The sequence below is a fragment of the Castanea sativa genome, chromosome 10 (assembly GCF_040712315.1).
Source record: "Castanea sativa cultivar Marrone di Chiusa Pesio chromosome 10, ASM4071231v1".
Taxonomy (NCBI): Eukaryota; Viridiplantae; Streptophyta; class Magnoliopsida; order Fagales; family Fagaceae; genus Castanea; species Castanea sativa.
Genome location: NC_134022.1, coordinates 10,022,343 through 10,036,733, shown reverse-complemented (window position 1 = coordinate 10,036,733; position 14,391 = coordinate 10,022,343). Strand labels below are relative to the sequence as shown.

General features: G+C 37.8%; 1 protein-coding gene across 1 annotated transcript; it reads right to left on the bottom strand.

Moving 5' to 3' along the window:
- Positions 1-11,095: 11,095 nt before the first annotated feature.
- LOC142611762 (uncharacterized) lies at positions 11,096-13,667 on the bottom strand. The gene has a single exon (XM_075783890.1). The coding sequence runs from the start codon at positions 13,299-13,301 to the stop codon at positions 11,475-11,477; it is 1,827 nt and encodes a 608-aa protein (XP_075640005.1). The 5' UTR covers positions 13,302-13,667; the 3' UTR covers positions 11,096-11,474.
- Positions 13,668-14,391: the final 724 nt, after the last annotated feature.

Here is a 14,391-nt window from a genome sequence, read left to right as displayed (position 1 = left end):
GCCCTTGGCAAATATTAGGGACGTCTATTCCAAAAGGTTCATCTGGAAAAATATTGTCACTAGATTTGGCGTACCACATACACTCATTTCGGAAAATGGGGTTCAATTTGACAGTAAAGCTTTTAGGAAATATTGTAGTGACATGGGCATCACAAATAGGTACTCCACTCCAGCTTATCCTCAGGGAAATGGGCAGGCCGAGACCGTCAACGTCAACAAGGTTATTGTTAATGGACTCAAGAAAAGACTGGACGATGCGAAGGGCAGATGGGTGGAGGAATTGCCGCATGTCTTATGGACGTATCGAACTACGCCGCGTAGATCCACAGGAGAAACACCATTCTCTCTGACTTATGGGGCCGAGGCAGTGATCCCTTTAGAGTATGGTTTCCCCACACTAAGGACGAGTACTTTTAGCCTAGAAAACAACAACAGCCTCCTGGAGAAGGGCTTAGATCTAGTGGAGGAACGGTGAGAGGCAGCTATGATCCAAATGGCTTATTATCAGCAGAAGCTTAAACGAGGGTATGATGCCCGTGTGAAGCTCAGGCCCCTAGCGCCTGGGGATCTGGTTCTGAGAAAAGTTGTGGGTACTGCAAGAAACCCAGCTTGGGGAAAATTAGGACCGAACTGGGAAGGACCATATCAGATTATTTTTGTAGCAGGCATAGGGTCATATCGACTAGCTGATTTAGATGAAAAAGTTGTACAGCGTCCATGGAATGTAAACAACCTTCGAAGGTATTATTATTAATAAAAGGCACTTTTGTCATCTGTGGTTTAAGTTATAAATGTATATGAACTTATCAATTACAACTCTCAAAGTATCAAACAGAAACTTGGTTATGCACGGTCCTCGGACTACATACCTTGTGGAAATTGATATCTTATTATTTGTTAAATAGAACCTTAGTTATGCCGGGTCCTCGAGCCTTCTACTTTGGGGAAATTAACATCTTAAGTTATTATTACTAAGTATCAAATAGAAACTTGGTTATACACGGTCCTCAGACTACATACCTTGTAGAAATTGATATCTTATTATTTGTTAAACAGAACCTTAGTTATGCCAGGTCCTCGGGCCTTCTACTTTGGGGAAATTAACATCTTAAGTTATTATTACTAAGTATCAAATAGAAACTTAGTTATGCATGGTCCTCGGACTACATACCTTGTAGAAATTGATATCTTATTATTTGTTAAACAGAACCTTAGTTATGCTGGGTCCTCAGGCCTTCTACTTTGGGGAAATTAACATCTTAAGTTATTATTACTAAGTATCAAACAGAAACTTGGTTATGCACGGTCCTCGGACTACATACCTTGTGGAAATTGATATCTTATTATTTGTTAAACAGAACCTTAGTTATGTCGGGTCCTCGGGCCTTCTACTTTGGGAAAATTAACATCTTAAGTTATTATTACTAAGTATCAAACAGAAACTTGGTTATGCATGGTCCTCGGACTACATACCTTGTAGAAATTGATATCTTATTATTTGTTAAACAGAACCTTAGTTATGCCGGGTCCTCGGGCCTTCTACTTTGGGGAAATTAACATATTAAGTTATTATTACTAAGTATCAAACAGAAATTTGATAAGGTAGAGTCCTCGGACTGCTGAAAGTGAACTTATTTATTTCACAAGTTTTAATTGTTCCAAACTGCTGAAAGTGGACCTATTTATCTCGTTCTTTCTGTTCGCTGTGTGCTAATGAGAACTTTATGGTAAACATAAAGATGAAAAGATGAAACAAACATAACTCAAATGAAAATCAAATAAAATTGTCTTCCATTAATCATGTCAATATACATATCATTACATGAAAAATTTCAAGTATAGAGAAAAAGAAGCCCTAAGCTCGGCCCTAAGCTCATGGAGGGGGGGTCTTGCTGAGAAGTACTGCTAGCCTCGGTGCTTTTCAGTTCCAATTCAAAGGCAGACATGACTTTTTTTCCCTTTGTCTGTTGCAATGATTGGAGGGACGATAGGCTCCATACGTTGGCTTAGGCCCTTCTCGGCATCCCCACCCCCTTCCTTCTCTTTATTGGAACCTGAAGGTTCTGTAGGATCTGGAACGAGCTCTGGGACCATAGGAGGAAGAGTAGGAGGAGCTGCCTCAGGGGCAGGAGCAACAGCAGGAGCCTCTTCTATCTCCTGTATGTCAAGAGGAAGCCAAACGTTCTCGGATTTCCTCAGCTCGGAGGCTGAAGGAACCCTTGCTACATTTAGAGCTTCCCCCTAGACCTGCTGACAGTATTCTCGGCACAAGGCCGCGAAAGCCTCTGTCAGCTGGTCTTCTGTTGCAACTACCCCTTCCTCATAACTCGCCTGCTTGGCGGCCTCTAGGGAGCGCTTGAATGTGCCGGCTTCCTCCTTCATTCGTGTGAGCTCCTTCTCCAAGTCCGAGCGTTCCTTCTGGGCCTGGGAGAGCTCATCATTCTTTTGATGGAGAAGCTTGCGCTGCCCTTCTACTTGGGTCCTTATAGTTCTCAGGCTGGCCTCGGCACCGTCTCTTTCTCTTTTCAGATCAGCCAGTTGAGAGGTGAGTTTCTCATTTTCTGTGAGGGCCTGGCCTAGGGACTTCTCAGTCTCCATCCGAATGTCAGCCTCCATTCTGGCCTTCTTCCGAGAGTCCTCTACAAATTTCTCGGCTACAAAGACTTCTTGAACAGCCTACGACAAAGTGTTAGAGAATTAGATATAGTAGAACACTCATTAATAATCCGATATTATGAAAAATGAAATATTCATAAAAAGTTAAACTTACAAGGGCTAATTCCCTTTTTAAAGATAAGAACAGCTGAGGTTGGCTCATTTTTTCCAAGGTTTCCATATCCTTGGGTAGCAGAAGAGGGCGTTCCAACGCGTCGGCCAGGTGGTGGGCGTGGCCTTGTTGGACTGCCCTAATGCTGGACTGGCAAGAAATTGGTGCTCCGTCCAGTCTTAAGTCAGGAGACCAGGTAGCCGGTGCTCGGCGCTCTTCGGCCATGTCTCTGATCTCCCCACTCTCAACTGAACGAGCCCGTCCTTTGCCCTTGTCTAGCTTCTGCTGCTGAGCTGGCTGTGGCTGTTGTCGTGGCTTCTTTTGTTTTTCGCCCCCAGTCTCCTCGGCCTCCCCCTTTCTTTTCTTCTTAGGCTCCTCAGCTGGAAGTTTGGGTTCGGCTGGAGGAGGGGGAGGTGGCAAAGATGGAAGAACTTGGGACCCTCCTGCCCTCTTCTGGGCAACTTTCTCGCCTCTCTTAGTTAGAAGGCCTTGAAGCTTGTCCATGTCCTCCTCCTCGAAATCGTCTTTTGGATGGGCAACAACTAACCCTGCAACTCCGGAGGCCTCGGTGGGCTCTTCTTCCTTGTCAGAAAGCATGACGAATTGGTTTCCTCGGGGTCTTTCGACGTCCTCGAGCTGAAACTTATCTATCTCGTCGTCCAATGTGTGCGAAGAGGACACTTGCTCCTCCGGGATAGCAGTTGCTTGAGAGTGTGTCGAGAGAAGGATCGCCGCAATAGGACGCGTGTACAGAATGGTGTTGGGGTCGTCGGGGATGTCATAGTCAGCAAGAAAGTTTGGTCTTGCCACGTTTATTCTTTTGCGCCTCCTATCTCCCGCGATAATCGCGTTCTCTATCTCCTGGAAGTCCGAGGATATTGGGTCGAACCCTAGTATTAGGTGAGCCGCTCTCAGCTGTAAATCTTCACTCACGAAAACTTCTGAGCGCAGCATGTGGTTCAGGTCAGCGACGTTGCAGTGGCTCAGGCGTGGGTGCACGAGTTGCTTATCTGAGGAAAAAGACACCCAAAAAGGCAAATGTGGTCAGATTAGTAATGCATATGACAAATTGGAGTTACACAGTTTGTGAAAGTAAATAAGCATTTAAGGATTTTTAGATGGAATTACGGGGTTGGGAAATTAGATCCTAAGGAGTCACACTTGGATCTCCCCATACGACTGGGCAGTGTGGGCCGTCGTGCCAGTTGCCTGAGGCGATGAGGTAGTTGTCCTTCATGCCTTTATTAGACTTGGGCAAATATGAAATTAATCTAACTACACTAGACCGGGATTTAATATAATAACCTACGTTCTTAAGTTTGTGGCATTCGTACATAAAGACAACATCATGCCAAGTGAGATTCAAGCCCATCTGCTCATTTAGGGCGTCGACGCTTCCTAAGACCCTAAATACGTTGGGGGCACACTGGTCAGGGCACAACTGGTGATTACGAAGGTATTCCCTAGTTACGCTTCTCATAGGGAGGGTCATCCCACCTTCTATGAAGGCAATCATAGGGATAATGACCTCTCCCGTATTCCTAGAACTACCTACGGCCTCTACCGGACAGTATCTCAAGCCTACATCGCTGGGAATCTAGTATTTGGCCCTAAAACCTTCCATCCTAGCAGCGGTGTCAACTAAACACTTAAATCTACCCATCTATGAGAAAGGAAAGGGAAGTTTTAAGAAGGAAAATGGTTAGGAAGGGAGCCGAGGATAGAATCCGAGGAAAAAGGAGTAAAAGAAAAAGTAGGAACTTACTAGTTCGTAGTTATGCGAGTTTCCACGGATTTCTTGAGAGAAAAGGCAATGACTGATGTTTTGATATGATTAAGTCCTGAAGGAATAAATGAAGGCGCATATTTTCAAAGCGTTATGACGTGCGTAAAGCGGCCTCGAAATTGGGTTCATCCCGCCAAATTTTCAGGGGGCAATATGGACCGTCAGATGTTCATCTCATTGTTGAACGTGGAAAACAAGGTGTAACTTGCGGTCATAAATGCGCGCGTTTTTGAAATTCGAAGCGCCAGATGGCATTTTCTGGGAAATGAAACGATTTCCACATACGTGGTGAGGTATGAAACATGTGGGGGAAGTACAGGTTGGATCAAAACTCCATTTTTCTCCTCGGATAGGGAAAAATAAAGTTTTGAGGGGCTATTGTGGGGAGTGAAAGAACCTAAGTGGGTATTTGGGCCTTGGGCTTTATCAGTGGGCGCTAGTTCGTTCTTGACTAAAGGCCTTTAGGGCCATGAGTTTGCTCACGAGCCGAGGGTCCGAGGATTCATCCGAGGAAGAGTCACTCATCGGACAGATCAGTGACTAATTGGAGGTTCACTAGAAAGATCAGGGCAGAGTTCGGGAAAGACTATAGGTTACGGAGGGAGTCCAAATACCCTCTAGACATTTCGTTGTAAGAGAAATATCTCAGGAAAAGGCTGTTGTCTCCACATTAAAGACCTTGCACCTATCTCCCTGGTCGCATTAATGGGGAAGTGACCCCTGAACAGTGGAGTTCAGCCTTTTGGCTAGTATTTAAAGATTTCAAGAAGCTGGTAGAAGAAAAATTTTGGGTGACACGTGGATAAAGGGAGAAGGAAGGGGAGTATATAAGGGGAAGGGGGGTGGTTTTTTGAAAAGGAACTTAATAAGGACTAGAAGCTGTAACCTTTATAACAAAAAAGAGAAATAATATACAAAGGGGTCCTCGGCCTATGTTCGAGGAGGTTCATTTTTCTCTATTTGTCCATTGTTCATAAATATTGTAATATTTTGGCCCGTTCATCAAGCTTCGAGCACCATCGAATTAGATTGCGAACCCACACTCTACAAGTTGAATTGTTTAATGCTCATTGGGCCTGAACCCACGTATATGTTTGAGTCCAGGTGCAATTGTGCACTTACATATATAATGAATTAATAATATTGTGGATTGTGTTGATTCGATTTTTTGGCCTATAATGATAACTTTAAATGACGTATTTCCTTCTTTCTTTATGAAATTTTTACTTAATATTTTTGGATACATTTCATTTATTGCTAGTAAAAATTTTAATAATAAAATTACTCAACAACCTTAACCTTCGTAAATAACGACAAATTCACTTTAAAATCAATAAATTTTTTTTTTTGTCAAATCAATATCATAAAAGTATATTGTACCAAAAAAAAAAAAGGAAATAAACTTGTGACCAATGAGAATAAGTTTAAGCGTAAAAGAGTTGTTTGATGATGACTTGTTTGGGGGGGGGGGGGGGAAGGGAGGGGGAGAGAGAGAGAGAGAGAGAGAGAGAGAGAGAGTTGATTGCGATTGGGGCTTTGGTAATTGTCTAAATTGCCAAAAGGAAGAGCTGAAACTGCTTAATGCTTATTATTTAGAGCCACATCAACACAACATTAAAATTGGGTAAGAAAAAAAATGCAAGATCCAAGCCAAGAACCCAATGACTTTGCTACAGAGGTTGGGCTTTTGCCCACATCTTCATCATATATACCCATTTGAATACTTATTTGACAACACAAGGACAAAACTCACTCGCAAGGCTCAAGCCCATGCACAAAAATCTTTCTCTCTCTGCTTTATTTTCAACAATAAATACACCTGAAAACATGTTTTATGTTTTATTACATCAATGCAATCGACATTAAATGTTGGTTGTCCTTTTTATTTATTTATTTAAACAATATAAAAATTCTACTTTATTTTAATTTAAGTGTATATGTGTGTGAAGCTTCCTTTTGGATACTTGAACTTCGACCCTTGTCCTCTACACGTCACAAGTACTTATATTTGTGGAGTGACCATGACACCAAAGGTGTACGGAAGTAATATTGGTTGTCCTTGAGTCTGCGAAGTCCAGCAACAATATTAAACCTTCCATTTTATGGCGTAAACTAACTCTTTTCTCATCCCAACTCTGTTTCCTAGTATAAAACTCTAACTAGCCCATAAAGGCCCAAAAACTTATAATTGTCCATCAAAACAAGCAAACTACTCAGGGAGCTTGTAGAATGGGAGTCTAGAGGACAATGGTAGATCGATGATAGAGAAATAATTGAGTGAGATTGAATGGTCTAGTTCATAAGAATAGTATTAGGGTTCAAATCACCCCTCCCCTCCCAAGAGCCTTATTGCTCAATTGCACATTTTGGTGCTTCTAAGAAAGACATTCAAAATGCAAATCTCATCTTTCCCGATTATCGAATTATTTATAATAAAAGAATCACATCTCTTCCCAATTATTTAACAAAGGTATGGAGGGAATTGCCTCAACTCTTTGACATGTACCTCTGAAATCCTAGGATGCATGGACACGTTATTAAAGGCGTCGTATTAGTGTTGTATTTGTGTCGTACTGTGTCATATTGGTGTCGTACCTACCATTTTATGTTATATAAAGAGGGTCTACCTTTTACTCTACCAATTATGATATACCATGTGTTTGATTTTTTTTCCTTTTTGAACTTGAGTAGTTTATAAGAAAAGTAAAAAGCTTACATGAAAGGCTGTGGTTGGTGGAAATGAAACATAAAAAATGAGATTGAGAATTTGCAATTGGAACTTGAGGGGTCTAGTGAAGTTCTCTTTGATGGCAGATGTTGGGTATACACGTGTGAATAAAATTTCACATGAAATAATAATAACAAGAGAGTGATTAATATAACCTAGCTAGACTCAAATTTATAGTTTAAGGTTTTTGGATAAATGATATCTCTATAGTAATTATATATCATGAAGTACAAATTGCATTAAAACGATTAAGGCAGAATTTTATAATGCAGAATCCTCCAAGAAATTTCCTATAATTTTATTAGTTGATGCTATTTTTAAATACAAATGGGACCATTTCAAGTCTCCTTAACCGGTGCATGAGGGCACCCATTAACAAAAGCCGTTGTAGAATGGTGAGTGGAAATGGAAGGTAGGCAACGTCTGATGAGGCAGATGTAATTCAGTGCCATTTGAAGTACATAGCTCAATAAGACCATTTGAGTTGGGTTCCATCTAAATTTGACCAGTATAGAAACCTGGAAAGCTATCAAGACTTAAAGCGCCTTAAGCTTATTTGTACAAGTCGGTTTCCTAAAGCAATTCCAAAACATGCTTTTATATCTTATTCTAAAGGACAAACTCAGGCTAGAGACAGACTTGAAAATTGAGATTGTGTTGGAGATATATTGTGTACGTTTTGTAGTAGACAAGAAAGCAGAGACTCTCTCTTTGTTTCAAGAAAAGAATATGATACGAAGCATTGAATCTTGTTAAATAGGGTTGTTGGTGGTTGGGATATTAAATTAAATTGGTCAATTACTAATTTACTAGAAAAGATTGAAGTCAATACTCTATAGTAAACAAGCTTGCTTGGGTAGCTATTATATGTCACGCACAGCTTTACCTAAATCCTATAATATGTAAGGGAAAAAACCAAATATGGAGGGGATTTCTGCTGGCTATAAAGCATGATGTGAGATTTAGAATTACTGGATGTCCAGGAGTAAAATAACACCATTAAGAACAAAACTATATATTTTGCTTGAAGTGTTCGCTTATGTACTATTTCGCATATGATAAATTTAATCACATATTTCTAACACTTATTTTTATGTGTGGGCTCAAACTCTACTTTAATAGATGATACTCAACACATGAGATTTTAAATAAGATGTAGAGTGAAGGAGATGAAGGTCGAATTTAGGATCTCTTATTTTGATACTATGATAAATTAGTGATTATCCTAAAAACTTAAGTTATTAAGATATAAAAAATTTAACCATTTTAAGCATATATTGACGCTAAAGTTTCCAGAGGTTGCAAGCTTATTTTAATTTGTATAAATAGCTAAACTCTCTTTGTAATATATAAGCCGTTTATAATACAATTTTCATTTTATTGGAAATCTCATAGTTTCTCTCTAGGATCACTTTTCGTTTAAGTTTTTGGGAAGCTTTTAAATTTTTTATTTTTATTTTATTTTTTCATAGTTACTTGTGTTACTGTTATTTTTTGTAGATTTTTTGTAGATTTTTGTTGTTGTTGTTGTTGTTGTATATCTACAGTTCTAGGTTGGTTGAGAAATTCTTATCTCCAAGAAAATCACCCTTTTGGCAATATCAATTAAAATACCATGCTGAGGAAAGTTTGAATAGGACTTTTGTAACTAAAGAACCACAGCACTTAAACTTGTGAAATGTAAAACAACTATGGCTGGGCTGTGAAATTTTTTGTCACGGGTCTAATTGAACTCAACTTTGGGTCTGGAAACGTCTATAGTTCAGTCTTCCAAAATAGTTCTCACTTGAAGATTTTGGGCTGAACAACCTTGTTTCAATAAACAACTCACGCCAAAACCTTGTTTCAATATACAACTCACAGTTCTTACCCTAACTTAATTCTTTTTTTATCTGATTGATACGTTTTATATGGTTTTCTAATATGTATTGCCGAAGAAGTTTCAAAATCATTGCTGCAAAACAACAAATTTTGCTACAGTCTTTTTACACTTGACTCTCAAAAAGCAACTTTCAAGTTTTGAAGCTCATCAGTTCCGGATAGTCTAATCTATTAGATTATGTGGTTAAATAATTAAATTTATTATATTAAGCTCTTTTCACGTGTTGAACCTCACTTATTAAATTATGTGGTTAAATGATTAAATTTACGGGATTAAACTTTTGGGACAAAATTTAAAATTTGAGATTTTGAAATGGAAGAGAATGTGACGAGAATATACTAAATTAAATTATTTGCATTGAGCATGTTTTTGCAAAACTTCCTTTCAAATGACAACAGCTTTGCAATCTATTTATAATTCTAAATACAATGGATTCACATTATTTTAAAATAATCTACCTATAATAAGAACTACTACCAAGTTCTAAATAGTTTTTGCAAGGTTTAATAATCCAATATGAAAATATTACTAGGTTAGAAAACTAAAGAAGTTACAAAATCTGTAATTAAACTAATTAACTGAATTCTTGCATGATGTGCGGTAAATTTTGAAATTGTATTGAAAAAAAATCATTAACATATTATTAGTTTCCTCCAATATTTCTTCTCAAAAAATAGTATTCTCCAATATTTCATTAATTTTCCTTATAAAAGATTGTAATATTTCGAGTTCTTTTTATAGCTAAAATCAAAAGACAAGAAGAGTGGTGTAGTGATTTAATCATGCTATATGTCTCTACAGATTTAAAATTGAATGATATATAGATAGACATATTTCATGACTACTTAAGAATGCATATATTGTTTTGAGCAAAACTATCATATTTCAAACAAGTTGTTTCTCATATAAATTTTAGAAAAATGATATCAAATTTCATTATACTTAAATAATCAATGAAACACTTAGAATAATTTATATAACAAAATAAATGTATTTATCTTTATCCAATTACTACTTTTTAATTACATATAAAATAAATACGGCAACTACAATGTTAGTTCCACACACGACTACAATTACATGTCACTAAATTGTTAAAATTAATTTTAGTAAATTAAAAAATATTAAATTTTTCATGGCTTTTATGTCAGTTGTTGTCAAAGCAACTAAATATGAGGAGGGATGCCATATTCTAAATCTATTATTATTATTATTCCAAAAAAAAAAAGTTTCTTACGTAAAATTTATAAATATAATAATATAAAATCCTTTAATATAAATAATTAGATAATATATATATATATATATATATATATATATATATATATATATATATATATATTATTTACTCCATTGGCTAATTCAATGAACTAACACTTTACTATAAATGCAAACTTTGTTGAGATGGAAGCCTAAAAAAATAAAAAATCTTAATGAATGCATTGTATGATAGAACATTATGCTTTCTTACATAACATCTCCACTGTTATGTATAAAAATATAATGCAAACCTAACTTGACAGTTAATTTCTACAAAGCTGCTAACAAATCTAGTAAAATGATGTCGTATGAGTGATAGTTTTATAAGTATGACAATACATGATGCACCGACTTTACCAGAGAAAAGGGCTAGACTTTAAGTAAAATGATAATTCACAGTATTGCTTTCCAAGGTTCATGTTAATTGCTCCAACATCTACCACCTGGATATGATCTAAGAAATTGTAAAATGGTTAATGTTGGGTTCTCAGGAATAGAATTGGATTTGAGAAAATAAATTTATAGCATCTCTAGAGAACAAAAATAAAGATCTCGTGAAAAAAAGGTACTTGGTTTGCGTTTATCAATTGAATGATATATTAAAATGACTTCAAACAATGAACTGAAAAGGAAATTGTATTTGTTCAGAAGAGATTCTGGAAATCGTCGGTAAGTGGTAACTGAAACAATCAGAGCTTTATAATGCTGCACTGTTAACTTCCATCCAAATACATAAATTTACCCCGAAAAAAAATAGGGCATGACATATAGTGAGAAGGATGTCATTTTAATTACAACAATGCAGAAATGAAAACCATAATTAAGTCTGGCCAAAAAAGAAAAAACATAATCGAGAAGATGCAAGTTTAATGATCATCAACAATTCCGGTGCAATTGGCCATTACACAAATGTAAACCATGCAAATCTCTGTATACCATTACCATACCCAGAAAAGAAACATAAAACAAAGGGAAAAAAAGAAGGGAAGTTTTTTAACCCCTGATTTGAATCCATCCTATTGAACTCTTGGGGAATGAAGGATCTTCAATTTTACCTCAAAGACTTTCTCTTCAATTGCCCGCTTGATCTCTTGATGGACTCAATTCTCTGAAGCCTAATTTGCTCTCTGAATTTGGCAATGAACTCGTCAGCCTTCTTATCCACGTCAGGTCCTCCATCATTGACACTGCTTGAAGCAACTTTCTCATTGTTTGAACTTGCTCCACTGCTTGAACTTCCTCCAATACCAGTTTTGATAAAACTTTCTCTAACATCATCATCCTCACTTTCCGTGTCTTCATCAGATACCATGGTCACCGTGTCAACAAAATCTTCTTTCTCTACCTCTTCAAACTCCATGTAAGTTGGTTTTGACATCACGGGTCCGCTTTCACGGCTCAATTTCTCAGTCCTGAATGAAGTTTGATCAAATCCCGTAGTCTTTCTTCCTGATTTTTCCACAAAATTTGGCTGAGCTTCCATTGGCCATGTCTCCAAATTTCCATTCATTGCATCTTCTCCGAAATCTCCAACTTTCCAGGCCCCTGCCACTGCTTCACCAGCTCTTGTTGCTCTGACTGACTTTCCCATTGACAAACCATCAACCTGGCTTCTAGGTATCGATTCCACTCCTGAATTCACTCTGCTCATCAATTTTTCACCTCTGCTTCCATTCAAGTCCTTTGGCACACTCGTGAAGCTTCGCCTCACATCCTTCTCCAATTGAAACTCCTCATTAACCGAACTAGAATACAGCTTCATCGAAGATGCTTTAGGAATCATTGGTGGGGGCGGTGGAGGTGGAGGTGGAGGTGGAGGAGGGGGAGAAGACTTGTAAAAGTTTTTCTTCTTCACCGAATCCTCTGCGTTCTTGGCTTGTGATTCTGCTGACATAGAAGGCGAAGGAGATATCTTCCTTGGCGAAGAAAGTGATGTTGAAGGAGACAGCTTTGGTGAAGAAGTACTGGAATTGGTTCGCGATGAGCGAGAGATTTGGGACCTTGAAGACCGAGACTCAAGTCGATTAAATTCCGATTCCTCCATTGAAGGAGGCGGAGTATACAAGGGAGGACTATCAACTTCTTCTGTCATTTCCATTCTTCCAGACCTTGATCGCCATGGAATAGGCGAAGGAAGCACATCATTTTCCATCATTTCATCCTCCAAGTCTACATGAGTTGAGCCTCCTGATTCCCCGTTTCTACTTCTATTATTCGAATTGCCCGAAAACCTTTTCGAACTCAGTTTTGAATTAGACCTGCTAATTGAACCTCCAGAGGAGCCACTAGATTCAAATTCATTAACAGATTCAACGACACCTGGGTCGGGCACACGTGATTTTAAGCTCCTAACAGGCAAAAGCAGTGGCTTTTCGCCGATTATTGAACTTGTACTTCTCTGTTCATCAAGAACAGAGTTCTCTTGAGCTACAACCACCATTGGATCATTCCTATGGTACTGACTACTCCATGTTTGAACCTTGTTCTCATCCGACCCAGATGGAATTTCGGCCTCATCATCAAAAACCGATGATACCTGAAGGAATCTAGACACATACGAATGCGCATTATCGAATTTAGAGTTGTTAAAATCTTTCTCTGTTTCGTCGTTTCGCCGGCTAAATAGCCCGTAAGAAACGGCTATACCGACAAAAACAAGGTGTAGAAGCTCCCAGCTTCTGGTGAATACAGTTTGGTTTATGAATTCAGGGGCTTGGGAAGGAAACAGAGGAAGAATGACTAAGAAAACTGTAACTATGAGTGCTTTGTATAGAAACTGTGAATAATACTTACTTGGGTTTGTTTGGTTTTGCTCTGTAACTAGCTTTTGGTGTTTGATCATGTTGTTAGGTTCTGTATCTGCCATTGAAGAACACATATAAAAGCTTTCGTTTTGGATGCTCTTTGTGTTAGAGAATAAAGAAGAAGAAGAAGAAGAAGAAGAAGGAGGAGGAGGAGGAAACTTAGGGGTTAAGGAAAAGCGAAGAAAGTGGAGGATCAAAGTTTCTGGGAGATGTGAGCAAATTTCAAGCTTTGCTTGCTTTTAGCGGCTCTTACAAATGACATATATGGCCTTTCCTTTATGCTCAATTTGCACAAGGTGCTTTTCTTTTCTCCCATTTTCTTTTTCTCTTTTTGGGAGGAGCTTGTGGCTTTGTGCTAAACCTAAATGGTGAACAACCTGGACTACTAATCCTAACTAAGAATCTGAGATTCCTGGAAGATGTGACTGGAGGCAAAAATTTCAAACCTCTTGTTTTCACTTTTCACAACTAGTCTTGCGCTTCCTCAAATGAACTTACACTTTATTGTATTATAACGTTACACAAGAGTTTAAGAGAGATGATTGATAATAAGTCTAACTCTAAAGTTTTTTTTTTTTTTTTGTAAAGACTAATTTGTGGACCCAAAAACCTACAACTCTCTTTTAATAGAAGACACTTGTTATCGCAACAAGATCTAACCTCTAAATTCACATAACAAAATGATTCACTAAAAACATTTTCACCATGAAATAGAATTGTAAATTGAAAGGATTTTGTTCAGAAAATGGCAAAATGCAAGAGAATCTAAATTGGGAATTTGGGACATCTTGGAAAATGCAAGGGGCAAATAGGTTGCGTGGATGTGGTCAGGATTCTTCTTTTGGGCTGCCTACGCTAGCTTTTTGTGGAGGTTATTAAAAATTCAAAAGGATTAAAATAAAAAGAAGAGTATTTTCATATTTTACGACTTTGGAAGGAAAACTTTTTTAAATTGATTTCATTTTATTTTATTTTTATAGTTTTCTTTCTTTCTCTGTTCTTCAATTCCCATATTTGTGGTGATTTTAGAATTTAGATGCTCTTAAGGGCCACGCAGTGGTGACATGGATTTGATTAATTTAATATTTTTCTTTTTACAATTGATGGAAAAGGAATAAAGAGAGTACCATGATCTTAGTGATTTCTACATCAAGCATAATTGGA

What these genes read in the sequence shown, in the direction of transcription:
- LOC142611762 (XM_075783890.1), bottom strand. Translation starts at nt 13,301, where the DNA reads ATGTGTTCTTCAATGGCAGATACAGAACCTAACAACATGATCAAACAC.